This window comes from Lepidochelys kempii, chromosome 2, assembly GCF_965140265.1.
Source record: "Lepidochelys kempii isolate rLepKem1 chromosome 2, rLepKem1.hap2, whole genome shotgun sequence".
NCBI classification, from domain to species: domain Eukaryota; kingdom Metazoa; phylum Chordata; order Testudines; family Cheloniidae; genus Lepidochelys; species Lepidochelys kempii.
The window spans coordinates 149,415,572-149,443,219 of NC_133257.1; the positions used below are offsets into that span (position 1 = coordinate 149,415,572).

General features: G+C 44.6%; 1 protein-coding gene across 1 annotated transcript; it reads left to right on the forward strand.

Moving 5' to 3' along the window:
- The first annotated feature begins 11 nt into the window (after positions 1–11).
- Positions 12–27,648, forward strand: NDUFS6 (NADH:ubiquinone oxidoreductase subunit S6). The gene is made up of 4 exons (XM_073332459.1): positions 12–743; positions 7,743–7,796; positions 24,809–24,931; positions 27,496–27,648. Exons 1-4 carry the CDS (start codon positions 603–605, stop codon positions 27,562–27,564), a joined length of 387 nt encoding a protein of 128 aa, XP_073188560.1. The 5' UTR covers positions 12–602; the 3' UTR covers positions 27,565–27,648.

The window sequence follows — 27,648 nt, forward strand, 5'->3', positions numbered from 1 at the left end:
TCACACCTGCGGCAGAAGAAACAAGTGAGCCCAGGCGCGCCCAGGCAGGGCCCTAGCGACCCCACCCCACTGGCCACCAGCGCAGCCACCAACAGACCGCGCCCCGCCGGCCGCGGGGAACGGGCCCAAGCAGGCACCCGGGCTGTCCCGGCTCACAGCGGGGCAGGGAAGCCCCTGGACCCCGGCGCTGCCATGAGCGGGACACAGCCCGGCCCGTGCGAGGCGGGCCCCGCTCGCCGATAGGGAACTGGCGAACCCGGGCCAGGCCCCCGCAACGGCATCGCCCCCCGTCCGAGCCACCGACCTTCGCTCGCCAGCGCCGTAGCAGTTGCGGCAGGGACTGAGGCGGCGGGGAGCAAGGAGCGCGGCTCGGGATCGGCGGGGTCACGTGAAGAAAGCGGCGCTGCCAGCTGTCGCGAGCCGAGCCCTCGCGCCACAACCCAAGCGAGTCCGCGCCTGCGCCACCCCAGCGCGGCCCACAGGGAGGGACGGCGGGCCTCATACTGCGGTGTCACGTGCCGAACTGCGCCTCCTCCGGGGCAAAGCGTGCTGCGCATGTGCAGTGGCAGCACCAGGCTGCTCGATCACGTGGTGGAGTCAAAATGGCAGCGTCGTGCTCGACCTTCCGCGGAGTGTTGTTGCTAAGGCGCCTCGCTCCACTTCGGGTGGCGGCCGCTCCCCCGCAGAGAGGCCAAGGCGCGCGCGTGTCTGCGAGTGGCGAGAGCGTGACGCACACGGGACAGGTAACGTTACTGTGTGGGCTGGGGCTGCTGGCTTCCCCGAGCTGTGCCGCCCCGGGTGGGGTCGCTGAGTGGCCCCAAGGGACGCGGTCCCGGCCACAGCACAAAAGCCAGGGGGCTTCCCGGCGTTGGGAGCTATTTGCCGGCTCCGGGGCGCGCGGCTCCTGCGCCGCTCTCCTATTTGGGTTTCCTGTGTCTTTAGTGCTTTGCATGTCCTGGGGGTAGGGTGTCACTCCCCTGCCCCTTCCGCTCCCTTTTAACCTGGTGTGTTGTGGTAGCCAGAATCCCCAGTCAGATCAGGGCGCTGCTGCGTTTGTGCACAATACAAATATGTGATCAGGTCTACTTTGTTGGAGTGTTCAAATCGGTTTGTGCTTTTGATTAAGGGCATCCACGCTAGCGATTCCCTGTTGCTATAATACTTGCACCTGCACTAGAATTAGCTTTTATCAATGGAACTGTGTGTTGTTCTCTTTAGCAGGCCCCTCAGCTGATGTATGTAATTCACCAGCTGAGGGCATGTCTACACTTACTGGGGGATCAGCTGTGCTGCAATCATTGCAGTGAGTGTCGATTTAGTGGGTCTGGTGAAGACACCCCAAATCAATGAGAGAGCACTCTCCAATCGATTTGTGTACTCCACCTTCCCAAGGGCTTGTCTATGCTTACTGGGTGATCGATGCATCAGCGATCAATTAGTAGGTCTAGTGAAGATCCCCTCGACTTCTGTACTCTACCTGAACAAGAAGCGCAAGGGGAGTCAACAGGAGAGCGTAATGTAGTGTGGACAACGCAGCAGGTAGATCTAAGTATGTCAACTTCAGCTATGTTATTCACTTTGCTGAATTTGCATAATTTAGATCAATCTCTCCCCATAGCGTAGACATAGCCTGGATGGGAGACGCTCTGCTGTCGACACAGCGCAGTGTAGCCACGTAACTGAAATTGCACAAATTAGATAGATTTACCATAGTAGTGTAGGCCAGACGTGAGATTGCACTTTCACTGCCATGCTCTTTACAGCCCCTCACAGTATTTCTCCTCCCCAGCAATGCCCCCATGGGTCCTCTCTATATTCCTCCCTTACTTTCTCTACAGGCCCTGGATAATAATTCAGTTGTGGATTGGTGACTGAGACTACAGCCCTCACAGTATGTCTCTCCCTCTCTGTATGATTTCCCCTTAACTCTAGTAATTGTCTCCTGTCTCTGGTTCACCAACTGAGGAGTGTCACAGAACTAAAGATAACTACTGCAAGTGTTTGGTACGTGGACATATACGGTAGGCGTGGCTGAGTGGATTATTATGTGAGGATTACGTGATGAGAGTGCAGTCTCATCTGATGATCCCCAGCTGGATTGTTTGCTAAGGACCTCGGGGCAGATTTTGGGGAGGTAACTGGGAAATGGATGGAAGGGGACACTTTTGGGGAGAGTAGAATACTGTGTGGGGGTGAGTAGAATGGGGAATGGCCAGGGCTCTATTAACCTTTTGTGGGTCTGGCACCAAACATATTTGTGGGCCCCCATGTAGTCGTTATGGGCCCCTTCTGAATGTGACCCCGGCATCATTGGCCCTATAGTAAACCCTGTACTGCTGGGATGCGGATGAAAACATTTATTCAAAAAGAAAATAAGATATTTGAAGCCACACTGTATTGATACCTCCACTCAGCCTGTTGAGAACAAATTGGGCTAACATCAATATACTCAGGGTACTCTTGAATTTGGTTTATTTATGTGGGAGTGGTTGTTCGTTTGTTTTTTCTTTTTTTGTTAAAACACTCAGGGCCTGCTTGGGGCCTGAGCACACAAGTTTAATTAGCACATTTTTGAGCCATATTAAGCCCAGTCAGTGGAATTGCACCTGCACCTCCCCACCGCCTCCACCCAAAATTATGTTTTATGAATACATTTTTTGAAAGCTGTATTTTCTACTTTGGTACAATAATATTTACAAAACCTTTTTAAATGTTAGTTTCTTTAGCCTGTTTCTCCCTTTGCCTCACCATCTCTTATGACTTCAAGTGAAACTGTTAAGTTACTGGGGTGGAGTGTGGGGAATTGTTGGTGCCCATCTTTTGCAGGGAGAAAGGGCCACTGGGAGAGACATGCTTTACCACCAAGGCTACCACAATCCAGCCTCAAGCCAGTCCCCCATCCTTCACACCTGGGCTCTCCCCCTTGTCCATCATACTGTTCTCCCCTCCCTGCCCCCAACTAAATCCCACTTCACACAAGGGCTCTCCTCAATCTCCTTTATACTGCCAGTATACTCCTGTGGTAATTCTGCACCACTGCACATGCAGAATTTGCACAGAAATTAATGTTGTGTGCACAGAATTTCCTTTTTCTCCCACAGAAATGGGCTGCAGAGCTGTTGGTGGCCACGAGGGGCTTCTGGACTATACACTGTGGGGGGAGGAGGGAGAGAGGAGCAGCAGGGGGGTTCCTGGAGGAAGGAGGCAGCATGCAGGAAATTCCACAGAAGCCTGGGACCCAGTATCAGGCTATTTCTTCCTCTGGATCCCTAGGCTCTGGAGGGTGGTGGTGGGGAGGGTGCAGGGGGAGGGGTGCTTGCAGTTGGGCTCTGGGCAGTAGGGGGTCCCTGGGCTAGGAAGGCTCCACATCTGGGCTCTGGGTGAGGAGGGAGTGTGTGTGTGTCTGGACTGGGGGGACCCCTGTGACTGGGCTCTGAGGGGTAGGGGGTGCGGGTATCTGGACTGGGGGGGCCCCATGCTAGGTTCTGAGGAATAGAGTGTGAGTGTCTGGGCATGGGGAGCTCTGCAGCTGGGCTCTGGGGGAACAGGGGGTGTGGCTGTTTGGGGGGGCACCCCATAGCTGGGCTGTGGAGGAGGAGGGGGGTATGAGTGTCTGGGCTGGGGGGGTACCGCGGCTGGGCTCTGTGGGTGGTAGGGGGTGTGGATGTCTGACCCTCCCCCTCCCCCCCCCCCAGCTGGGCTGAGTGAGGGGGCAAAGAAACAGGGGTTTCTTTCTCTGCTCCTGCGGGAATTTTTTTGTCTGTATTGTTAGACATAGTTGCTGACAGGTATTTCAAAATGAATTACCAAATAATTGAAACTGGTGTGATTACGTAGTGTTGTTTTGACAAATAAAATATGCAGAATTTTGCGGAATTTTAAAATATTGTACACAGAATGTTTAATTTTGGGTGGCAGAATTCCCCTAGGCTCATCCCCCACTTTCACCCACAGGGCTGTCGCCTCCCTCCTACTGTCGTTCCCGAGCCAACCCCCACCTTCAACCCAGACTCTTTTCTCTGCCCCCTCTCCCTCCCGCCAGTCACCGCCAGGTCCTCCATTGCACCCGGACTCGTTTCTTTCCCCCAAACCGTGCTCTACCACCTCCCCTCCCTGGAGTGCAGAGAAATGTTTCTGGGCATTCCCACTGGCAGGGGGCGTGGCAGCCAGCACCCCCAGTGGTGCTCAAGGGCTCCCCCTTCTCTTCCCCCCCATCGCAAAGCTGCAGGGTTGAGACAGTGCCCAGAAGCCCTTAGCCAGGCATCAGGGTCACCTGGGCGAGGGTGCTGGGGGGCACACACTGGGAGTCACAGCATTGCTGCTACCCACTGCCCCATCAAAGCAGGGGAGATGCAGGAGTGGGAAGGGCCGAGCCAGGAGCCTCCACCCTGTGCCCCATGTGGGTGGGAAGCATGGGGGGGATCAGCACCCCCAGCACCAGGAACCTTCTCCCTGCGCCATTTCCTTGGTTTGGATTTTTTTTTTTTTTTTTTGGTCTGCTCCACTGCCACCTGCAGTTAAACTGGGGCAGTGTGGCATGGGGCATTTTGGGAGTAGTCGTGCAGCTGGCGGCGCAGGTCCAAAGGCCCTGGTGGAACGCAGCAGTGTGCGAACTACAACTCCCAGCATACTCCGTAACACCAAGTCCCTGTTGCGCCTGCATGCTCTGCTTCCTGGACTGCTGAGCATTTTCAGCAGGTGCTGGGAAGTTGCTGACTCTTCACATTGCCAGGCTGTGGTTAGGGCTGGATTAACCTTTTGTGGGTACCCATGTAGTCGTTATGGGCCCCTTCCAAGTTTGGGCCCGGCACGATGGCACCATTGTAAACCCTGTACTGGGTGTGGCTGTGGGGCAGAGAGGAGATTCTCTAGTGGCAAACACAGGAGGTTCACTGACTGAAGGAGTTGTCTACTCTGACAGCAAATCTAAGAGACCAGTCCCTGGTTTGAAGACTTTTTAAGATTAATTTTCATTATAGTGTAGATTTAAATGAAAACTAAATTTGAAGGGGAAGAGGAAAGCTAAAATTGTCATGATGATCACAAGCATCCTACAGGCGTAACATTTGTGCCACTTTTTCTCTCTGTCCTCTGTGTAGGAGGAGCCTGCTTAATGGGAGATTTAGTTTTTAACCCTGCTCAGACTGTAGTCAATTTGACAATGAGCGTTCTGAGAGCAGACAGCAGTGTCACAGCTGCTTGTTATCCCCAGAGCCCCTTCTGCCAGAATGATTGGTCAGAACTAAGGCTTGTGCTTAGTGTTTCCATTTCCTTCCACTCACTGCGGCAGTGTCAGAGAAAGGCAGAATTGAGTGCTTTGGTTGTCCCTCAAAATGTACTTGCAAAGCAGAATTTATCTAGTATCTCCAGGTGATGATAAAGTGAGATACATACAGTACTTCACAGGTACTTTTGTAGGGCAGAGTAAAGAGTTGGAGAGTAGTATTAATTATAGAAACAAACTAGTTAATTTTAAAATAGGAGTTGATTATTTGGGGAATGTCATAGTTATAGAGTTTAAGGCCAGAAGGGACCATTAGATCATCCTAATCTGACCTGTAAATTGCAGGCTACCAACACCATCCAGCACACTGGTCTAATTTTGGTTGTTGGGTTTAAAGTATTACAGCTCACAGGAGACTAGGCTATTATGTGCCAGAGACAGAGAATAGGAGGTACCAAGGCATACCAGGACCCAAGGCCTACAGAATAGTAGGAAAGTGATGATCTGATAATCCTGACAAGTGACCCACACCCATGTGCTGCAGAGGAGGCAGAAACCCCTAGAGTCATTGCGAGTGTGACTTGGGGGTAAAATTCCTTCCTGACCTCACATATGGTTAGATCCTGAACATGTAAGCACCTGAGAGAGAAAATGCTCTGTGCCACCTCAGAGCCCTGGCCTAGCCCACCAGTGTCTCATCTCCAGCTGTGGCCATCCCTGATGTTTCTGAAGACTGAGATTTTTTTTTTTAAAAAGAGTACAGTGAAGGGGGTGGGCAGTGGATCCTGCTCTGAACACCTGCCGTTAGCTAGCTGAAACCCTGAAACAACAGTAAGTTACCAGGACCAGGTGATGTTCACCCAAGAGTTCTGAAGGAAATATGAAACTGCAGAACTACTAACTGTGTTATGTAACTTGTCATTTAAATCAGCTTCTGTACCAAATGACTGAAGGATAGCTAATTTGACACCAATGTTTAAGAGAGGCTCCAGAGGTGATCTTGGCAATTACAGGCCAGTAAGCCTAACTTCAGTACCAGGCAAATTGGTTGACGCTATAATAAAGAACAGAATTATCAGACACATAGATCAACTTGTGTTGGGGAAGAGTCAACAGGGTTTTTGTAAGAGGAAATCATGCCTCACCAATCTATTAAAATTCTTTGAGGGGGTCAACAAACATGCGGACAAGGGTGATCCAGTAGATATCGTGTACTAGGACATTTAGAAAGTCGTTGATAAAGTCCCTCACCAAAGACTCTTAAGCAAAGTAGGCAGTCATGGGATAAGAGGGAAGGTCCTCTCATGAATCAGTAACTGGTTGAAAGATAGAAAACAAAGGGTAGGAATAAATGGTCAGTTTTAACAGTGGAGAGAGGTAAGTAGTGGTGTCTCCCAGGGATCTGTACTAGGACCAGTACTGTTCAATATATTAATAAATGATCTGGAAAAGGGGCAGACAGTGAGGAGGCAAAATTTGTAGATGAGACTCAAGATAGTTAAGTCCAAAGCAGACTACAAAGAGTTGCAAAGGGATTTCACAAAATTGGGTGACTGGGAAACAAAATGGCAGATGATATTCAATGTTGATAAATGCAAAGAAATGCATATTGGAAAACATAACCCCAACTATATATACAAAATTATGGGGTCTGAATTACCAGTTACCACTCCCTAAAGAGATCTTGGAACGGACCATGTTTATGGATTGGATGCAGATATAAATTTTGTATCAGAGCAGGGATCTATTAAGACAGAAGATATCATAATGTCACTATATAAATCCATGATATGACCACAACTTGAATACTGCATGCAGTTTTGCCACCTTCTCAAAAAAGATATATTAGAAAAAGTACAGAAAAAGGCAACAAAAATGATTAACGGTATGGAACAGCATCCATATGAGGAGAGATTAAAAAGACTTGGAGTTTTCAGTTTGGAAAAGAGATGATTATAAGAGGGGATCTGATAGTGGTCTATAATCATGACTGTTGTGGAGAAAGTAAAGGAGGACCTGTGGAACTCATTGCCAGGGGTATGTTGTAAAGGCCAAACTATAATGGGGTTAAAAAAAGAACTAGATAGATTGATGGATGATAGTTCCATCAATGTCTTTTTAGCTAAGGTGGTAAGGGATGCAACCGCATACTCTGGTTGACCCTAGCCTCTGATCGCCAGAGTGGATGACGATGATTGCCTATTCCATTCATTCCCACTGAAGCACCTGCCATTGGCCACTTTCAGACGATAGAAAGGCTAGATGGACCATTAGTCTGACTCAGTATGGCCGTTCTTATGTTCTAAATGGTATCATTTGCCCATTTGAAATATTTTGTGGGAAGTGATAACTCCATCCTCAATCCCCATCCTCGAGATGTCAATGAACTTGAAGCCCAGAAAGCCAATTTCACTTTTGTTTTGAACTGCCAGCAGATTTTTATTGTATTTTAAATATTCGTATCCCTTAGTCATGGTAACTGCTTTCTAATTAAGATGCAACTTATTTTGTATTTCAGGTTTATGAAGAAAATGACTACAGGAAGGTTCGATTTGTTGCACGACAGAAGGAGGTAAAACACATTGTATCTAGACTCCTCAGGATAAGATTTTAATTTTCTTGGGTAATGATGCCTTAAATATTCAGGTTTATTAAAATAAATATTTTTAATGTCCACAATTTTAAAAATTTGTTACAAAGTAGAAATGACGGATCTGTTTTACTCTGTCTTCGAACCAGTTACTCCTCCAGACTCTCGCTGATGTGTACTGCTTTGCTTTGATGTCAGACTGCTTATATACTCCTCTGTTCCACAGCTTTGATCTAGGGAATTGTCTACATGTGGATTCAGAGTAACAGCCATGTTAGTCTGTATTCGCAAAAAGAAAAGGAGTACTTGTGGCACCTTAGAGACTAACCAATTTATTTGAGCATAAGCTTTCGTGAGCTACAGCTCACTTCATCGGATGCATACTGTGGAAAGCAGAGAAGATCTTTTTATATACACAAACCATGAAAAAATGGGTGTTTACCACTACAAAAGGTTTTCTCTCCCCCCATCCCACTCTCCTGCCGGTAATAGCTTATCTAAAGTGATCACTCTCCTTACAATGTGTATGATAATCAAGGTGGGCCATTTCCAGCACAAATCCAGGGTTTAACAAGAACGTCTGGGGGGTGGGGTAGGAAAAAACAAGGGGAAATATCTTGCATAATGACTTAGCCACTCCCAGTCTCTATTCAAGCCTAAGTTAATTGTATCCAATTTGCAAATGAATTCCAATTCAACAGTCTCTCGCTGGAGTCTGGTTTTGAAGTTTTTCTGTTGTAATATCACAACTTTCATGTCTGTAATCGCATGACCAGAGAGATTGAAGTGTTCTCCGACTGGTTTATGAATGTTATAATTCTTGACATCTGATTTGTGTCCATTTATTCTTTTACGTAGAGACTGTCCAGTTTGACCAATGTACATGGCAGAGGGGTATTGCTGGCACATGATGGCATATATCACATTGGTGGATGTGCAGGAGAACGAGCCTCTGATAGTGTGGCTGATGTAATTAGGCCCTTTGATGGTGTCCCCTGAATAGATATGTGGGCACAGTTGGCAACGGGCTTTGTTGCAGGGATAGGTTCCTGGGTTAGTGGTTCTGTTGTATGGTATGTGGTGAGTATTTGCTTCAGGTTGGGGGGCTCTCTGTAGGCAAGGACTGGCCTGTCTCCCAAGATTTGTGAGAGTGTTGGGTCATCCTTTAGGATAGGTTGTAGATCCTTAATAATGCGTTGGAGGGGTTTTAGTTGGGGGCTGAAGGTGACGGCTAGTGGCGTTCTGTTATTTTCTTTGTTAGGCCTGTCCTGTAGTAGGTGACTTCTGGGAACTCTTCTGGCTCTATCAATCTGTTTCTTCACTTCCGCAGGTGGGTATTGTAGTTGTAAGAAAGCCTGATAGAGATCTTGTAGGTGTTTGTCTCTGTGTGAGGGGTTGGAGCAAATGCGGTTGTATTGCAGAGCTTGGCTGTAGACAATGGATCGTGTGGTGTGGTCAGGGTGAAAGCTGGAGGCATGTAGGTAGGAATAGCGGTCAGTGGTTTTCTGGTATAGGGTGGTGTTTATGTGACCATCATTTATTAGCACTGTAGTGTCCAGGAAGTGGATCTCTTGTGTGGACTGGACCAGGCTGAGGTTGATGGTGGGATGGAAATTGTTGAAATCATGGTGGAATTCCTCAAGTGCTTCTTTTCCATGGGTCCAGATGATGAAGATGTCATCAATATAGAGCAAGTAGAGTAGGGGCGTTAGGGGACAAGAGCTAAGGAAGCGTTGTTCTAAGTCAGCCATAAAAATTTTGGCATACTGTGGGGCCATGCGGGTACCCATAGCAGTGCCGCAGATTTGAAGATATACATTGTCACCAAATGTGAAATAGTTATGGGTAAGGACAAAGTCACAAAGCTCAGCCATCAGGTTAGCCGTGACATTATCGGGGATAGTGTTCTTGACGGCTTGTAGTACATCTTTCTGTGGAATGTTGGTGTAGAGGGCTTCTACATCCATAGGGGCCAGGATGGTGTTATTCAGGAACAGCTATTAACCCAGTGGGTTAAGATAAACAGGAACAAGGCACTCTAAGGGCTTGTCTACACTTACATTTTATAGCGCTCTAACTTGCTGGCTCAGGGGTGCGAAAAATCACCCCTCTGAGCGCAGCAAGTCTGAGCACTTTAAAACGCTAATGTGGACAGGCTCCAAGCGCTGGAAGCCTTGCTCCCAGCGCTCGGAGCTAATCCCCTTGTGAAGGTGGATTACCAGGAGCACTGAGAAAGCTCTCTCCCAGTGCTCACGTGCACCCACACTCACACTTCAAAACCATGCTGCAGGAGTGCTCCCGCGACAGTGCTTCAGAGTTTCCAGTGTAGCCATGCCCTTATTCTGGAATAAGTGTGTCTACATATGTAGTTATCCGGAATAGCACCATGAGTAGACAAGCCTTAAATGTGTATTTACTAACTCCTACTCCCTCAAATATTGTTACTCTGGAGAATTTCCTCTTACACTTTTTAAAACTTTTATATATTGGTCACTAAATTTTAGGTAATAACAATATATTTTATTCCATCTACTCAATGAAAATCAAATTCTCCCAAACTGGATTAAATCCATAGATTAATGTAAAAGTATTCAAGGAAAATGATAGCGATTAGATATTTGATACATATTTATTATTTGAATTGTGGTAGCACTTAGAGTCCCTAATGACATGAAGCCCCTATTGTTCTAGGTGCTGTAATAACACATAGTGAGAGAGGAACCACATTTCATACAGAATTTTAGTACTATATTACTGTTTGACTGTCCTTTATAATAATGAATGATCTTTCTGTGGAAGCTTACTTTGTCTTGATCTTTCCAGCTGCAGTTTCAAATAGAGCAACAATAGTGCTCAATTATAGCAGAGTACTGATCACGATTCGCTTAGTTAAAATCACATAACATTTTCCATTATAACTGACTTTTCAGTTGTTACAGTTGGTTGAAAACTTTCTATGTTTTGTCTTAGTCTAGAGGCTGAGTTGTTTTGTAAAGTTGAGCAAGAATGTTTCATCTGTTCTTTTGAGCATGACAAGGTTGATGAAAGAATTGGAAAACGTACCTTATTACTCAAAGAACTGTTATGATAATTGGACCTACAAATTTACTTTACTTGTTAGCTCAACTTACACTAATAAGCAGTGTAAGTTCATGAGATGTCACAATAACCTGTAACAAATATTGACGGGAAAAGGTGCAAAAGTGAGACAGACTGAATTAGTCCAAACAAAAAAGATAAGACTCAAGGACTGTGTTAAGATCATGCTTGGTAACAAGAGAAGTGTAGAACCAGAAATCAGTGAATCAAAATTGGTGTGTATGAAACTAGGTGTAATTGGTGGACAAAATAATGAGGGGATGGGCTATTCCACCCATCATTCCCTTTTGGGGTCCTTAAAGAAAGCATTTGGGAGAAAAATTGGTTACTGGAATGAGCTTCGTTATCATGGCTGCTATCCTCCCTCCCTCTGGTCTCTTTGGACTCACGATGAGGATGAAGAAGGTTCAGAGAGATGTCCTGAGCAGACCAGACCAGGCAAGGAAGAAGGAGCCAAATAACATTGCTACCTCCACTGGCTTTGGCTAAATCCCAAATACCACCTGAGATGTGAGACTTTTTCTTACCCTTCCCCCACTTGCGTGTTCTTTTTCCTTCCCTACCTGATTTCTTCTCTTTTACTATTCTTTTTCCATCTCTCTAAAAAGAGTCTTAGTCTGCTAAGACTTTATATTTTGCAACACTGCTATAAGCCTGTGACTAGCAAGAGGCAGCTAAAACCGATGCCTTAAATAACCTGACGCTTGTATGAGTTTGCCAGGCCTGAGAGTGCATGATAAGACTGTACTGTGCCTGTGTTTCTCCAGCAGTAAGGTTGCAAGTGAAAGTCAACACCAGAGACACAACTGCAGCTTCTGTCTTTGCTGTTCTTTTTCTCTCCCTTTGTGTGTGTGTTTCTTGTTTTGTCATCTTAGGAAACAGGATTGGACTTTAACAACAACAGCAATAACAAGAGCTCTAGCTCATCTCTACTAAATTCTTATTTCCCCAAAAGGACAGTTATTACTATCTTTAATATCACTTAAAAGATTGTCAAACAAGGATTTTTTTCCTTCTTAAAAAGTCTCCGGTTAAAGGGAACAAGGGGGGCATGTTGAAATGAAAGTCTTCTTTATATTTCAATATATATATATTTTATATATATAAAGTCTGCTTTATATTTCAGATACTTTGACTGTTATCAACCTTCTTTTCTGTATCTTTAATAAAAAGTTAGGATTTTTAATGGTCTGTTTGCCATGATTCTAAGCAGGCTTATGTCTCTGTATACCAAAGCTTGTTTAAAACTGCTTAATGTCGGACAGTAATTGGGTCATATTGACACCTTTAACTGCTTGGGCTCGTATATTCCATTGGCCTTCTTGGCAACAAGGGCACACGGTTGACTCATATCCAGCTTCATCCAGCTTTTGGATGAAGGGAAAGCAGTGGATGTATTGTTTCTTGACTTTAGCAAAGCTTTTGACACGGTCTCCCACAGTATTCTTGTCAGCAAGTTAAAGAAGTATGGGCTGGATGAATGCACTATAGGGTGGGTAGAAAGTTGGCTAGATTGTCTGGCTCAACGGGTAGTGATCAATGGCTCCATGTCTAGTTGGCAGCCGGTGTCAAGTGGAGTGCCCCAGGGGTTGGTCCTGGGGCCGGTTTTGTTCAATATCTTCATAAATGATCTGGAGGATGGTGTGGGTTGCACTGTCAGCAAATTTGCGGATGATACTAAACTGGGAGGAGTGGTAGATACGCTGGAGGGATAGGATACAGAGGGATCTAGACAAATTGGAGGATTGGGCCAAAAGAAATCTGATGAGGTTCAATAAGGATAAGTGCAGGGTCCTGCACTTAGGATGGAAGAACCCAATGCACAGCTACAGACTAGGGACCGAATGGCTAGGCAGCAGTTCTGCGGAAAAGGACCTAGGGGTGACAGTGGACGAGAAGCTGGATATGAGTCAGCAGTGTGCCCTTGTTGCCAAGAAGGCCAACGGCATTTTGGGATGTATAAGTAGGGGCATAGCGAGCAGATCGAGGGACGTGATCGTTCCCCTCTATTCGACATTGGTGAGGCCTCTTCTGGAGTACTGTGTCCAGTTTTGGGCCCCACACTACAAGAAGGATGTGGAAAAATTGGAGAGAGTCCAGTGAAGGGCAACAAAAATGATTAGGGGTCTGGAACACATGACTTATGAGGAGAGGCTGAGGGAACTGGGATTGTTTAGTCTGCAGAAGAGAAGAATGAGGGGGGATTTGATAGCTGCTTTCAACTACCTGAGAGGTGGTTCCAGAGAGGATGGTTCTAGACTATTCTCAGTGGTGGAAGAGGACAGGACAAGGAGTAATGGTCTCAAGTTGCAGTGGGGGAGGTTTAGGTTGGATATTAGGAAAAACTTTTTCACTAGGAGGGTGGTGGAACACTGGAATGCGTTGCCTAGGGAGGTGGTGGAATCTCCTTCCTTAGAAGTTTTTAAGGTCAGGCTTGACAAAGCCCTGGCTGGGATGATTTAATTGGGGATTGGTCCTGCTTTGAGCAGGGGGTTGGACTAGATGACCTCCTGAGGTCCCTTCCAACCCTGATATTCTATGATTCTCGTCCACTGTAACCCCTAGGTCCTTTTCTGCAGAACTGCTGCCTAGCCATTCGGTCCCTAGTCTGTAGCGGTGCATGGGATTCTTCACTTCAGGACTCTGCACTTGTCCTTGTTGAACCTCATCAGATTTCTTTTGGCCCAATCCTCCAATTTGTCTAGGTCCCTCTGTATCCTATCCCTACCCTCCAGTGTATCTACCACTCCTCCCAGTTTAGTGTCATTTGAATCCATATTGAGGGTGAAATCCACGCCATCCTCTAGATCATTAATGAAGATATTGAACAAAACCAGCCCAAGGACTCACCCCTTGGGCAGTCCGCTTGATATCGGCTGCCAACTAGACATGGAGCCATTGATCACTACCCATTCAGCCCAACGATCTAGCCAGCTTTCTCTCCACCTTATAGTCCATTCATCCAGCCCATACTTCTTTAACTCGCTGGCAAGAATACTGTGGGAGACCGTGTCAAAAGCTTTGCTAAAGTCAAGGAATAACATGTCCACTGCTTTCCCCTCATCCACAGAGCCAATTATCTCATCCTAGAAGGCAATTAGATTAGTCAGGCATGACTTGCCCTTGGTGAATCCATGCTGACTGTTCCTGATCACTTTCCTTTCCTCTAAGTGCTTCAGAATTGATCCCTTGAGGACCTGCTCCATGATTTTTCCAGGGTCTGAGGTGAGGCTGACTGGCCTGTGGTTCCCTGGATCCTCCTTCTTCCCTTTTTTAAAGATGGGCACTACATTAGCCTTTTTCCAGTCGTCTGGGACCTCTCCTGATCGCCATGAGTTTTCAAAGATAATGGCCAATGGCTCTGCAATCACATCTGCCAACTCCTTTAGCACTCTTGGATGCAGCGCATCCGGCCCCATGAACTTGTGCTCGTCCAGCTTTTCTAAATAGTCCCGAACCACTTCTTTCTGCACAGAGGGTTGGTCACCTCCTCCCCATGCTGTGCTGCCCAGTGCAGTAATCTGGGAGCTGACCTTGTTCGTGAAGACAGAGGCAAAAAAAGCATTGAATACATTAGCTTTTTCCACATCCTCTGTCACTATGTTGCCTCCCTCATTCACTGAAGAGGTCATTAGCCAGGCAATGGGTTCCTGCTGAAAGTACAGTTTCAGTAGGATGGATTTGAGGTGGGTCATTTGCATTTTCTCCCCTCCCCCCACCACCTAAGTATTTTTTAGGAAATGCATTTTGCAAGTATTGTCCCAAAAGTCCTTTGAAGTGCCTAAGATCTCCCACAAATTGCATTAGTCCTATTTTTCTGCTAAAGAATTTCCATGCAATTCCCACAATAGTACACAAACCTTTGCATTTTCAATACAATGGACTGCTAAAATACTTGCACTTTAATTCAGTAAGGTTTGTCCAGTATTTTACAGGACATTGTCATATCTGTCTTACTGTTTAAACAACAAACTATGTATCCTAGCTTCAAGTCGCCCAAGAGTAGTGCTAGTGTAACGTAGGAAGCATATGTGAGAGAACATGAGCTGTACTATATTAGATTCTGCCTCTTGAACACACAAGGGACAGAATGTGTGTGTACGCGGGGGGGGGGGGGCGGGGGCGGGCATTATCCTTATTCTGCTGCTGCCTTAAGGGAGGAAAAGAGATTGAGGTCAGAGTTTCAATCCGAACTCTACATTTCCCACCTTCTGAGTGTCTGGTTGGCTTTTCAGTATGAATGTTGTAAATTAAGAGATACATATAATTCATTTAGTAAGCATAAGAAGCAATTAATTAATGCAATTAAACTAGGAAAGTGGAAAAAATTGAAATATACAGCAAGGGCAAGTATAACTGAGATCTGTTGCTTTATTTCTCCATGTCTGTCAGGTTTAAAATATCAGTCCAGGGAATTATAATAAAAGTCATTCATAGCAACATACTAACCTAACTCATAGTTGTAGCACTGTGTGCATCAGAACAGCACCCTGAAACCCCCATATTCAGCACTGTCATAGAATTGTATATTTTTGGATAAAGTATGCCTTGAGAGGTATCATTTTAAAAGTTTTGATCTGTTGAACATACAGTCCAACAGGACAATAATATGCTGTCATGGTATGTGAAGTTATGAAGTTTTGCTATATGTTGTGAGATTGGGAACACCCACAACCAGCCTTTCAGGTACAACAGTGGAGCAGCCAGATGTGCTAATGGCCCTTTAAAGGGAATCCACACTCACAATGACTATCATAGGACTTGTATACAATGGAGACTTCTCAGGCCTTGGCTACACTTGCAAGTTAGAGCGCATTAAATCAGCCCCGAGTGCCCTAACTCCTGAGGTGTCCACACTGGCAAGGTACATAGAGCGCCCAGACTCTGTGGCTGAAGCGCCCCGGTAATCCACCTCCACGAGAAGCATAAAACTTGCTGTGCCTCAGCTGGAGCACTGCGTTACCAGTGTGGACACCCTGGTCTATTAATGTGCTCGGATTGGCTTCCAGAAGTGTCCCACAATGCCTGTTCTAGCCGCTCTGGTCATCATATCTACTGCCCTGTCCTCAGGTGACCAACCGTCAGACCCACCCTTTAAATTCTCTGGGAATTTTGAAATTCCCTTCCTGTTTGCTCAGCAAGGCGTGTAGTGCTCTCAGCACATATTTCCAGGTGACCATGCCTCCATGTGCCAGGCGATCCCCAGTATGGAGCAATGGCGAGGTGCTGGACCTCATCAGTGTTTGGGGGAAGGAAGCTGTCCAGTCCCAGCTGCACTCCAGCCATAGGAATTATGATACCTACGGGCAGATATCAAGGGCCATGAAAAAAAGGGTCATGACCAGGACGCAGTGCAGTGCAGGGTTAAAGGGAAGGAGCTGTGGACTGCCTTCCACAAAGTGTGGGAGGCAAATGGCCGCTCTGGCACTGCCCCCACAAACTGCCATTTCTACAAAGAGCTGGACATGATACTTGGGGGCAACCCCACCTTCACTCTGAAGAACACCATGGACGCTTCAGAGGCCGTAGCAGCCCAGAGTTCAACAAGGCAGGAGGAGGAAAGTGGGAGCAAGGGTGCTGAGAAGGAGGGGGGCCCAGAGCCAAAGGACGGCCCGGCATCCCTAGATGCATGCAGCCAGGAGCTGTTTTCAAGCCAGGAGGAAGGTAGCCAGTCGCAGTGGACAGTGCTTGGGGAAGAACAAACATCAGAGGAAGTGCTCGGTAAGCGGCTTTCATTTTGTGAAGGTAATTGTTCGGTGCGGTCTCTTGGGGCGAGGAGGGTTGCAGAAAAAAGGGTTAGGGCTGCCTAGATGTGGAATAGGGCGTTGATGTGCTCTCTCACATTGCGGTAATCGGCCTCCGTGATCTCTTCAAAGATCTCATGCAGAAGCTGGGCAATCCACTTGCGCAGGTTCCTTGACAGAGCTACTGTGCTCCTTATCCCAGTAAGGCTAACATGTCCACGCCACTGTGCCATGAGGGGCGGGGGGACCCTTGCTGCACACAGGCAAGCGGCATAAAGGCCAGGGCGGAAGCCGCATTGTAGTAGAAGACCCTCCCTTACTTCCCAGGTCACCCTCAGCAGCAAGATATCTTCCAGGACTAACTCATCCTGTGGAAAATGTGGGGACAGTGTTCAGTATAGGGCCCCCCCTGCAGCTGTTGGCTCTCCCCAAGGCACAGAACCCCAGAGGACAGTATGGCCCTGTAACAATCAGCCCCCCTTGCTCCTGTGGTTACTCACCTTTGGGGCTCCTGTGGGTTATGTGTACTCACTTTGGGATGGGCACTTTCTACTATTGTGTACACTGTACTTGTCTTTAAGTATGGCCGAACCATTGCTCTGTCTAGTGTGAACAATGCTGCGTCTGTTAAGTGTTGCATTTTGGCTTTACAGATGCAACCTTCCGATTCCAGCCTCCTTGATATCAATGGCCGAAAGACTGCAGAGAATCAGGAAGTGTCCGCAGAGAACCAAAGAGGACCTGCTGCATGAAGTCATGCAGTAGTCCCTTACTGAAAATCAAAAAGTATAGGAGTGGTGGGAGACTGAAAGGAGGCTCCACCAGCAGAATGCAGATCGCCGGCACCAAAGCACAGAGCAGCTCCTAAGCATTATGGAGCGCCAAGCGGACTCGATGCAGGTGCTCATAGCACTGCAGATAGAGCAGATCCGCGCCCGCCCCCGCAGCCTTTGTCTCAAAACTCTTTCCCTTGTACCCCCATGTCACTGCTAACCCACTTCCCCCAACATCCGGTTTCTTATCCCCACCAGCTGTCTCCAACACCTGTAGCTTCACCACCCAGTCCTGCAAACTATGACGCTTACCCACTGCACTCAACCCCAATCACCATGCATTTTAGCCAGCCTGAAGTGCAGCACTCAATGCACAGCACTCCAGACAGGAAGGCTGAGTATGATAACTGGACATATGCAAATCTGTGATTGTCCCGTTCTCCACACGGCCCCCTTCCCTACTTCCACATAGCACAGATATATCATACCCTTTCTGTTTCCCCAGCAGTTGTCTTTTTAATAATTGAATTTTTTTGACTTTGAAAACATTCTTTATTGCATTAAGTAAAGGATACCATAGTCCAGGAAAGCAACAGCACTGCAAGTCAGTGCATCATATGTAGCAAACACAGATGCCTACTAACACTGGAACCACTGCACTTCGCTACTGTGCAGGGCACCAAACATTAGTGGTGGCTTTCAGCATCGAATTGCTCTCTCAAGGCATCCCTAATCCTTACAGCCCTGTGCAGGGTCCCTCTAATAGCCCTGGTCTCTGGCTGTTCAAATTCAGCCTTCAGATGTTGAACCTCCATGGTCCATGCCTGAGTGAAGCTTTCACCCTTCCCTTCGCAAATGTTATGGAGGGTACAGCACGTGGCTATAACCATGCGGATGTTATCGTCGGCCAGGTCTAGCTTCCCATACAGACAGTGCCAGCGGCCCTTTAAACGGCAAAAAGCACGCTCAGCAGTCATTCTGCACTGACTCAGCCTGTTGTTGAACCGCTCCTTGCTGTCAAGGCTCCCTCTGTAGGGTTTCATGAGCCATGGCATTAAAGGGTAAGCGGGGTCTCCAAGGATCACAGTGGGCATTTTGACTTCCCCTATGGTGATCTTCTGATCTGGGAAGAAAGTCCCGGCTTGCAGCTTCCTGAACAGGCCTGTGTTCTAAAAGATGTGTGTGTCATGCACCTTTCCAGACCAGCCTGCATTAATGTCCATGAAATGGCCACAGTGATCCACAAGCACCTGGAGAACCATTGAGAAATACCCCTTCCAATTTATGTACAATTTATGTACAGGTGGTCTGGTGCCAGAATTGGAATGTGTGTCCCATCTGTTGCTCCTCTGCAGTTAAGGAAACCCATTTGTTCAAAGCCAGCCACAATGTCATGCATGTTGTCCAGAGTCATGGTTCTTTTGAGCACGATGCGATTAATGGCCCTGCAAACTTGCATCAACATGATTCCAGCGGTCTACTTTCCCACTCCAAACTGGTTACCAACGGATCAGTAGCTGTCTCGAGTTGCCAGCTTCCAGATTGCAATAGCCACCCGCTTCTCCACTGGCAGGGCAGCTCTCAATCTTGTGTCCTTGCACGACGGGGTGGAGGCGAGCTCAGCACACAGTCCCCTGAAAGTGGCTTTCCTCATCCAAAAGTTCTGCAGCCACTGCTCATCATCCCAGACTTGCATGACGATGTGCTCTCACCACTCAGTGCTTGTTTCCTGAGCCCAAAAGTGGTATTCCACTGTGGCGAGCATGTTCGTGAATGCTACAAGCAATCTTTTGTTGTATGTGTTATGTGAGTAAACATCATAGTCAGAGCCCTCACTGTCAGTTTTTTAGCTTAAGGAGTAATTCTACTGCAATTCGTGACGTGCTGACGAGACCCATCAGCATATTCCTCACAAGTTCAGGATTTTTCCCGCAGACTGGAAGGGAAGCCAGAGCGCGCTGTACAAAAACCCTTGAAAGATGGCGCCAAATGTGGATGGAAGCGCTGGGATGCAAAGTGATGCATCTTGGGGCATTGGGACAGGACCCAGGATGCCCTGCACCCCTCTCCCCCTTCCCACAAGCCACAGTGCCAGAATGGGAAGATGTGCTCTGTGGGATAGCTGCCCATAATGCCCCGCTCCCAGTGCTGCTGCAACTGCCACAAATGTGGCCACGCCACTGTGTTTGTAGCTGACAGTGTGAGCACACGGCAGTGCTTTTCCTTCTGCGGTCTCTGAGGGCCGATTTAACTCTTGGCACTCTACATCTGCAAGTGTAGCCATGCCCTCAGAGAGAGCACGTAGAAAATGGAGAATGCTTGACCAATGAGGGTGGACCCCCCATATCAGGAGCAAAGATCTTTCCAGCAAGCTGGAAGAATCTGTAAAAGAGGGGAAGTGACCTCATCACTTGGCCTCACTCCCCCCACAACTGAACAACTAGAAACACATCTAGAGGACAAAGACTGAAAGGGGGAAGGTGGTCCCGAGCTGGAGGGGAATTCCAGCCTGTGTATTGTAGCTCTTTTAACTGGCTTGCACTATCTATCACGATGAGATACTGCTTGATTCAAATCCTGTTTAGTTTATAAAACTTAACTGTGTGCTTATTTTTATTTATTTATTTATTTATTTTTGGTAACCATCACTGTCCTTTATGCTTACCACCTATAATCACTTAAAATCTATCTGTAGTTAGTAAACCTGTTTTATGTTTTTTGTATTTTGTTTGAAGTGCTTGGGAAACCTCAGCTCAGGAACAAAAAAACTGGTGCTGCATGTCATCTCCACATTGAGAAGGGACGGACGGGTGATAAATGTATTCTGGTCAGGCTGGTACAGCTCAGGGGAATAAAGTTGGGGGGAATTGTTAATTCATGAGTGGCTGGGAGAAGGATTCATGTAACTCAGCTGGGTGTGTCCCTGCCTGTGAATGTCTTTGTTAAATGCAGTACCTATCAGAGGTTTGCAAGCTTGTCACAGCTACACAGGGTGAGAAGGAATCCAGGTTGGTGGGACAGAGGGCTCCAAGTTTCAGGTGGCACCCAGGAAAACCCGTCACAATAGTCCAAGCCAAAGAATATTAAAATTATAAAGTGAGGAACTCCACTGGTAGTAAATCTGAAATCAAGGTAGCCTTGTAACCTTAATTCTCCCCATCCCATGCATGTGCATTATGTTACTGTCCTTAATTACTTGATTGCTGCTTATTTTTCCATATGCTCCATGCAGGTTGAACGGTACATGAGGCATAGTTGTGTAGTGCATGAGGCAGAGGTTCCCTTGGCAAAGGAAATTTTTGGGCATTGACTAAATCTTGGGAGAGAGATGGGTTCTATTCCTGCCTTTGCATCAGCTATACTTCAGAGCCATATCTCCTTCTGTGCTCCCTGTCACGTATTATATGGAAGGAGGTGGACTTCTTCCATGCACACTTTCACAATTACCTAAGTCCTCCCACATTAACTGAAGTTCCACCCAACTTGTGAATACATGCATAATGCCAATGAGATTCTGAGGCACTGGCTCAGCAAAGATTCTGTATTTATGGCGATTTGATCATTTTAAAGTTTTGTATTTTGAAATACAATCTCTAATTTTTGCACATGTGTATTTGTAGATAAATAGCTAAAACTTGGTTCAAAATGGAAATTATTAACATCTTTAGCTACCAAAAATTCAGTCTGGATAATTGATTTGATTAATGCAAGATTGGAAAATTAATGTAGCTAAAGAATTTAAATCCTAGGTGGAAGACATAATTTGGGGGCAGGGAATCTGTTATATGATGCCATATGCCAGAACTGTAAAGTAGGTCTTCAGGATTCACCTAATATAAATATACGTACCTTTATGCTTATATTCTCCATGAGTAGCTGCATTTTTCAAAACCAATCAAATTGCACGTTTTGTATAAAACTTACGAAGATACGCACATAGCAGAAACTGCCTCTTTTGATTGACATTGCAGAATATTTTATACTCTTGTGTATAAAAAACTGATTTTTTAAAAAAATACCCAGCTTTTCTAGTAGATGCCAGCGTCACACATGCATGTATTAACTAAAGTTATTCTTTTGGGAAAAGTGATATTTTAGTCTGTGTCCAAGCCCTAAAGGGAAAATGATGTGTATATTCTTCATTGACAATACGGATCAATTAAAACTGCTAGAATAACTTTAAGTGTTTCTCCACATGTTTGTATTTTAATTGAATACAATAAGCCGTACTTTAATAGCTGTTAAAGTTAGTGTTCAATACTTACAGATAATCTCCAGATATTTTTTCTAGACTTTCTCCCATTTGGTCTGTGAGATCAAAGTTAAAGCCTATTTGCTCTTCAGGAGATACTGTGTGTATAAAAATATGAATTAATTGTGTTGAATTCTACATTTGCTCATTTGAACTTATTAAAGTTAGTGAATGTTGTGTTCACATTTGAGGGCAGAATTTGTTCCTTAGCATAAAAGCAGAGTTCACGCTCCTAGTTAGAAGTGTGTGTAATCAAAGGTAAGTGGGCTGAGTCTTTGAAGAGTACAGGTGAGGTGCATCATACACGCATTTAACTTATGTGAATTCAACTATCTGCACTTGGCAAAAAAAATAAAATAAAAAAAATAACAAGATACCTGTAAATAGTGCGGGTGATTCCGCCCACCATTCCACTCAATGAGCGTATGCCCTGGAGTGAGCATGAGATGGGAGACTTAAATCTGCTGTTCCCTCAGTTGGTCTTAGTTCCCACGTGCCTCTCATAGTGTGAGCATCTCGCCACGCTGAGTGAGAGTCTAGTGTTTAAAGATACTGTACATATTTTTCATAAAACATGGCCCCTAAATGCAAGCCAACTACTTCATCTGGTGCTAAACCGAAGAAACAGCAATCTGTTCCAACACTGGAGGAAAAACTGGCTGTGTTGGATTATTGAGAGATGTTATGTCGGTGTCCAACATGGTGCGTAAATATGGCCACAACAAATCTTGTATCCATGCCATCAAGATTAGAGAGAGAGAGAGAGAGAGAAATTCATCAAGCCGTGGCATCAGGTGCTCCAATAACTGCTAAGTTGATGAGCCAAGTGCATGTTAAGACTTTAGTGAAGACTGAAAAGGCATTAAACTTATGGCGGGAAGACATGAACTGTAAACGTCTGCCTATCAATGACAACATGTTGCAAGAAAAGGCTCTTAACCTCTACGTACTGTTCAAACCTCCCGCCGAAGAGGGACAGCCTTCTGATGAGAAGAAATTAAAGCCAGCCAAGGTTGGCTTAACAGTTTTAGGAACCGCTTTAACCTCAAAAATGTTCAAACTACGGGTGAAGCTGCATCTGCCAAAGAAGAGGCAGGAAAAGCCTACCCCGAACAATTAAAGAAAATCATAGAAGAAAAGGGCTATCTTCCGGAACAAGTTTTTAATGCTGATGAGACTGGGCTCTTTGAAAAAAAAAAAAAATGCCAAACTGCACTTACACTTCGAAATCAGAAAGACCAGCCCCTGGCTTCAAAGCAGCTAAAGACCATGTGACTGTGTTGTTTTGTGGCAATGCGGCTGGGCATTTAATAAAGCTGGACTTGCTCTACAGGGCTGCCCTGTGCCCTAAAAGGCAAGAACAAAAATCTCCTGCCTATGTTCTGGCAATCAAATAAAAAAGCTTGGGTGACGGCAGCATTATTTTTGGATTGGTTCCACAAGTGTTTCATTCCGGAGGTCAAGCGGTAACTCGAAGAGAAAGGACTTGACTTTAAAGTTTTTTTTAAAGGGTTAAACAATGCTCCTAGGCACCCTGCGGCACTCCGGTTTGCACATTCTCCTCACCCACAATACCGCCTCCAACCTCTTGACCAAGGTGTGATTCACTGTTTCAAGGCCACGTACATGAGGCTTACGTTCTCATGGATGCTGATCCCAATCTTAATGTGATGGAGTGTTGGAAGTCCTTCAACATTGCCGATTGCATCACTTATATAAACAGGCAATGGAGTCAATCAAACCTGAAACAGTCAATACATGTTGGCGAAACCTATGGAAAGAATGTGTGAATGATTTTAAGGGTTTCCCGACCATTGACAAAGAAGTAAAACACATCGTTCAGGTGGCCAGGCAAGTGGGTGTTGATTGTTTCGTCGACATCCTTGAGGAAGAAATTGAAGAATTAATTGAGGGCCACAGAGAAACATGGACTAACGAAGAGTTAGAGGAACTGATAAAATTGTCTACAGAAGACGAAGATGATGATGACGACGAACAAGAAGAGCCAGCAAGTTGGAATCTTCAAAAATTTGCTGAAGTGTTTCAAGCAGCAAAACACTTGAATGATTTAATTTCTGAATACGATCCCTCTATGGAACGGAGCCTCAAAATCACATGTAGTATTACAGACGATTTGAGACCGTATCAAGAAAAGTTTGAGCAGTTCAAGAGACAACAGCTACATTTGCAGATCACCATGTTTTTCAAGGAAAAACAACCAGCAGGAGATGAGCCTACGCAATAACTTCTCAAGCTGAACCAGAGCCAGCCACTTCATCTAGGACTTGCTGTCCATCACCCTAGCTCTCTGTCACCTCCGTCCTCTGGATCAACATCAAGCCCTGATGACCCCCTGTAATTATCCCCTATAATTAAAAATACAGTAGTGTAAAATTATATTTTGCATCTGTACTCTTTATTATATACTGTACATTACTGTATCCATTATACATTTATATATATTACTGTACAGGGTTGCATACACAAAACCATGTACAGTATACTGTACTTTATGGGCAATTTAAGGGATTTTCAAGGGTAATTTTGACTATATGCGATTTTCGCCTTACGCGCTGACTTTAGAACCTAACCCCCACGTAAGATGCGACTCCACTATGTACATAATGGATTTGGGAAAGCCTGGACAGATAGGTTTGTGACAAGACCATATTTGAATGCAGTTGAATAGATCTACAGTTATTTTTGAACTCTGTTTGCTTCAAGTTGAGGTAATTATTATTTTAAATGTCTATGAGCTATTTATAAAATACAAAATTTCTGTTTCAGATATATTCTGTTAAAGGAGTTTCTGTGTACTTCAGAGTTCACTATATTAAAAAATCCCAGTGTTTTGCCTAACATGAAGAGGTTTAAACTGCTGTTCTACTAAAGGAAGGAAATTTACCCATAGTTTGGTAGAAATTAGATAAGCTTTGCTTAATATTTAGTATGTGATTTGTTCCCTTAAACAATACCTATTGTTATCTGTTCAATATTTAATAATGCTTCTTTTAAAAATTACTACGCAGAATTTGGTTTCTGAGGGACTCAGATGGTGATCTTCTGAGTTGTATCTTTGTGCAGTGAACCTCAGGAAAAATCTTTTCTCTTGTTCTGTTATTGCAGGTGAATGAGACCTTTGCTATTGATTTAATAGCAGAGCAGCCTGTGAATAAAGTTGAAAGCCGAGTGATATCATGTGATGGTGGTGGTGGAGCTCTGGGACATCCTAAAGTGTACATAAATTTGGTAACAGAACTTTAATCTCCTCTTTTGCTATTCCCTGTATCACATGTAGTATATTTTATTTACTAATTTATTTATGGTAGGTAAAATCGCTCTCATTTTTGATGTTTTGGCTTAGTGAGTTGGAAAGGAGGGAGTGACTGTCACTTATTATTTCTATAATAACATAGGTGAGCATGGCACTCTAAACATATAAGGGTAAGGTTTTCTGCTCAGAAGACTTTACAGTCTTAAATGACTGAACATGACCCTCATCTCAAGTCCATTGAAATCAACAGGATTCTTTTTGTTAACATCAATAGGTTTTAGATTAGATCCGAGGAAGTGGAAGAAATGGCATGACCAAACAAAGGCATAGTGGAAAGTGAGCTAGGGAAAGATCAGCTAGGAACAAATAATGCCTTATAAACAAAAAGTAGGAACTTCCTTTGAGACATTTCTGTCCTGAATATCTATGCAGATTCATGATGATCTATTTTTCCAAGTAAGAGTTTTTTCTTAGATATGCTTTAATTTTTTTAAAAAAATTCTGTTAGTTTCCTGCTTGTATAAAATGCTGGCTTGACAGTTTTGAGGATGAAAGTCCGTTATATATCCTAAGAGAGCGTGTGCAGTATGAACTTCCCCTCACTATCTTGCTGTTCAGAAGTACTGACAGTTTCCGGGATGCTGCCCTACCAAAGCATATCATTTTAGAGGAACCATCTCTAAGTGTAAGTAGGATGTGATTATTGATGACCTGGTAGCATGCTGGGTGCTCGCCACACACACAAGACATGGTCCCTGATTAAGAGTTCACAATCTGAGTTTAAATAGTCATTCTCTATGTCCTCTTGGCCTCTGGCTGAGAGAACCATCAAGAATGCCTTCTTTTTCTTTTTAATTGGTGGTTTTATTTGGTGTCAACATCATTGTGATTTTTCCCAATATGGAAAAACCCCATACATTTTATGAAGAAAACACATGCTGTGATTCATTTTATAAGCATATTTATTACTCAGACATGGAAAGGCTCAATTATATCTAAAATTTAAAAGTCTGTGATTCTATAAATGAAACAAAATAATGGAATCCACAGTCTATAAGGCATATCTCTTAGATCTGGTGTGAAAGATTGAGATGTTTTTACCAGCTAAATTGCTATTTTAGTTCCTAGCGCATTGTGTAGCTTTGAATAAACTAATGTGAGTATGCTGAAAACTTGTTAAATGGATGTGGAGCTGAATGGACAGAAGTGTAGATATTTTAATTCACAGTTCTGAATTAAGTTGTCTCTTCTTCTGTGACTTAACTTTCACAATTTCTCACTGTTTGTTTCAGTTCAGTGCAACATATCACCTTTATAAATATGTATTTGGGTAGTAATCTGGATCTTTGGTTCTAATGGTGGAAGATTCTTTTAGTTTCTGTATTTTTCCCCTTTTTCTTCACTTGAAATATCTGACAGTGGATCCGAGAGTTAAATCCATCTGGAGGAAATGTCCAAGGCAAAGTGCTTCAGTCCCTTTTATTTAATTGCTAGTTAGGATAAAAGAAGATTGGAATGTTTTTCTCAAACTGAAGTCTTTGCTTGTCAGTTATTTTTGTGGCACAATCACTAATGGATTTATGCCATTTGTGGGGGCTGTTAAAGATGAGTGGAGACTGCTCCTGAATGAACTTGATGTTGAAGAACAGCTGGAATGCCAGTGACAAGTGCTTAGCTCTTATGGTAGCTTATGTTTGAGGATGAGAAATGCATAAAAATGCCTTGCTGGCAGAATCAGTCAAACTCTGTGTTCTATGGTCTGAGTTCAGTAAACAAACTAATTCTATGGTACTTTTGGATCTAAAAAAACAAACAAATTTTCTGCACTTTGAGATGAGCTCTCAAGGTCCTTTCCAGTTCTGTGATTCTACAAATGCTTTTTAAATTGTTACTTAACAACTCTTGGCTATATTTGCCTGGACTTTTCACAGTAATCTTATTCTTCCTCCAGAGTTCCCCTTTAGGATGGCCCTCAGAAGTCAGCCTCTGAACTTTCCTTCTCTTTGTCAGCTACACTATAGGACTGTTCAATTGTCTGAACTCCTAGTGTAGACATGTCTTAAGACAATTACTCTCTACTATTTTGAATAATCAACATATAATGTTTGTAAATTCCAATCAGTGACATCTGTGCAAACCCAGTGAAGTTACTTTTTGAGGTAACTTTGCAACTTGTGGGGTTGCACAGGTGTCAGAGGGTCCAGTTTGGCTTTTACTGTTCTTATACTAATTTTCAGATCCCACTTTGCGCTTATAGAGCTGCCATTTTTAAAAGGAGGAGAGAAATAACTTGGAAACTGGGCATGATATGGAAGTCAAACATGACCCTTTCAATGCCACTTCTAGTCAATTTTCAGTGTAGATACCACAATTGAAATATGTAAAGTTAACTACATTTTAATCAGAATGTTAGTCATTTTAGGAAAAAGGTAAATATGCAGGTAATTTAGTGAAGTGCAATTTTTAAAATCTACAATAGTAAAATAAAATTATATTTGGCAAGTCTTATATTTTTTATTGAGATCTCTTCTTTTTGCAGGACAAAGATACAAAAACTGGAACATGTGGTTACTGTGGACTTCAGTTTAAACAGAAACATCACCACTGAAAGATCATCCCTTCATGCCCTGCAGAATTCTGTCAGTATTTCAATGTTAAAATATTAACAATAAATGAAATTTAAAAGCTCAAA

Bases quoted from the DNA above. Each gene is read 5' to 3' on its own strand.
- NDUFS6 (XM_073332459.1), top strand. From the start codon at position 603: ATGGCAGCGTCGTGCTCGACCTTCCGCGGAGTGTTGTTGCTAAGGCGC. The intron at 7,797-24,808 runs GTAAAACACATT...CTGTTATTGCAG, and splicing joins TTGTTGCACGACAGAAGGAG to GTGAATGAGACCTTTGCTAT. The intron at 24,932-27,495 runs GTAACAGAACTT...TTCTTTTTGCAG, and splicing joins CTAAAGTGTACATAAATTTG to GACAAAGATACAAAAACTGG.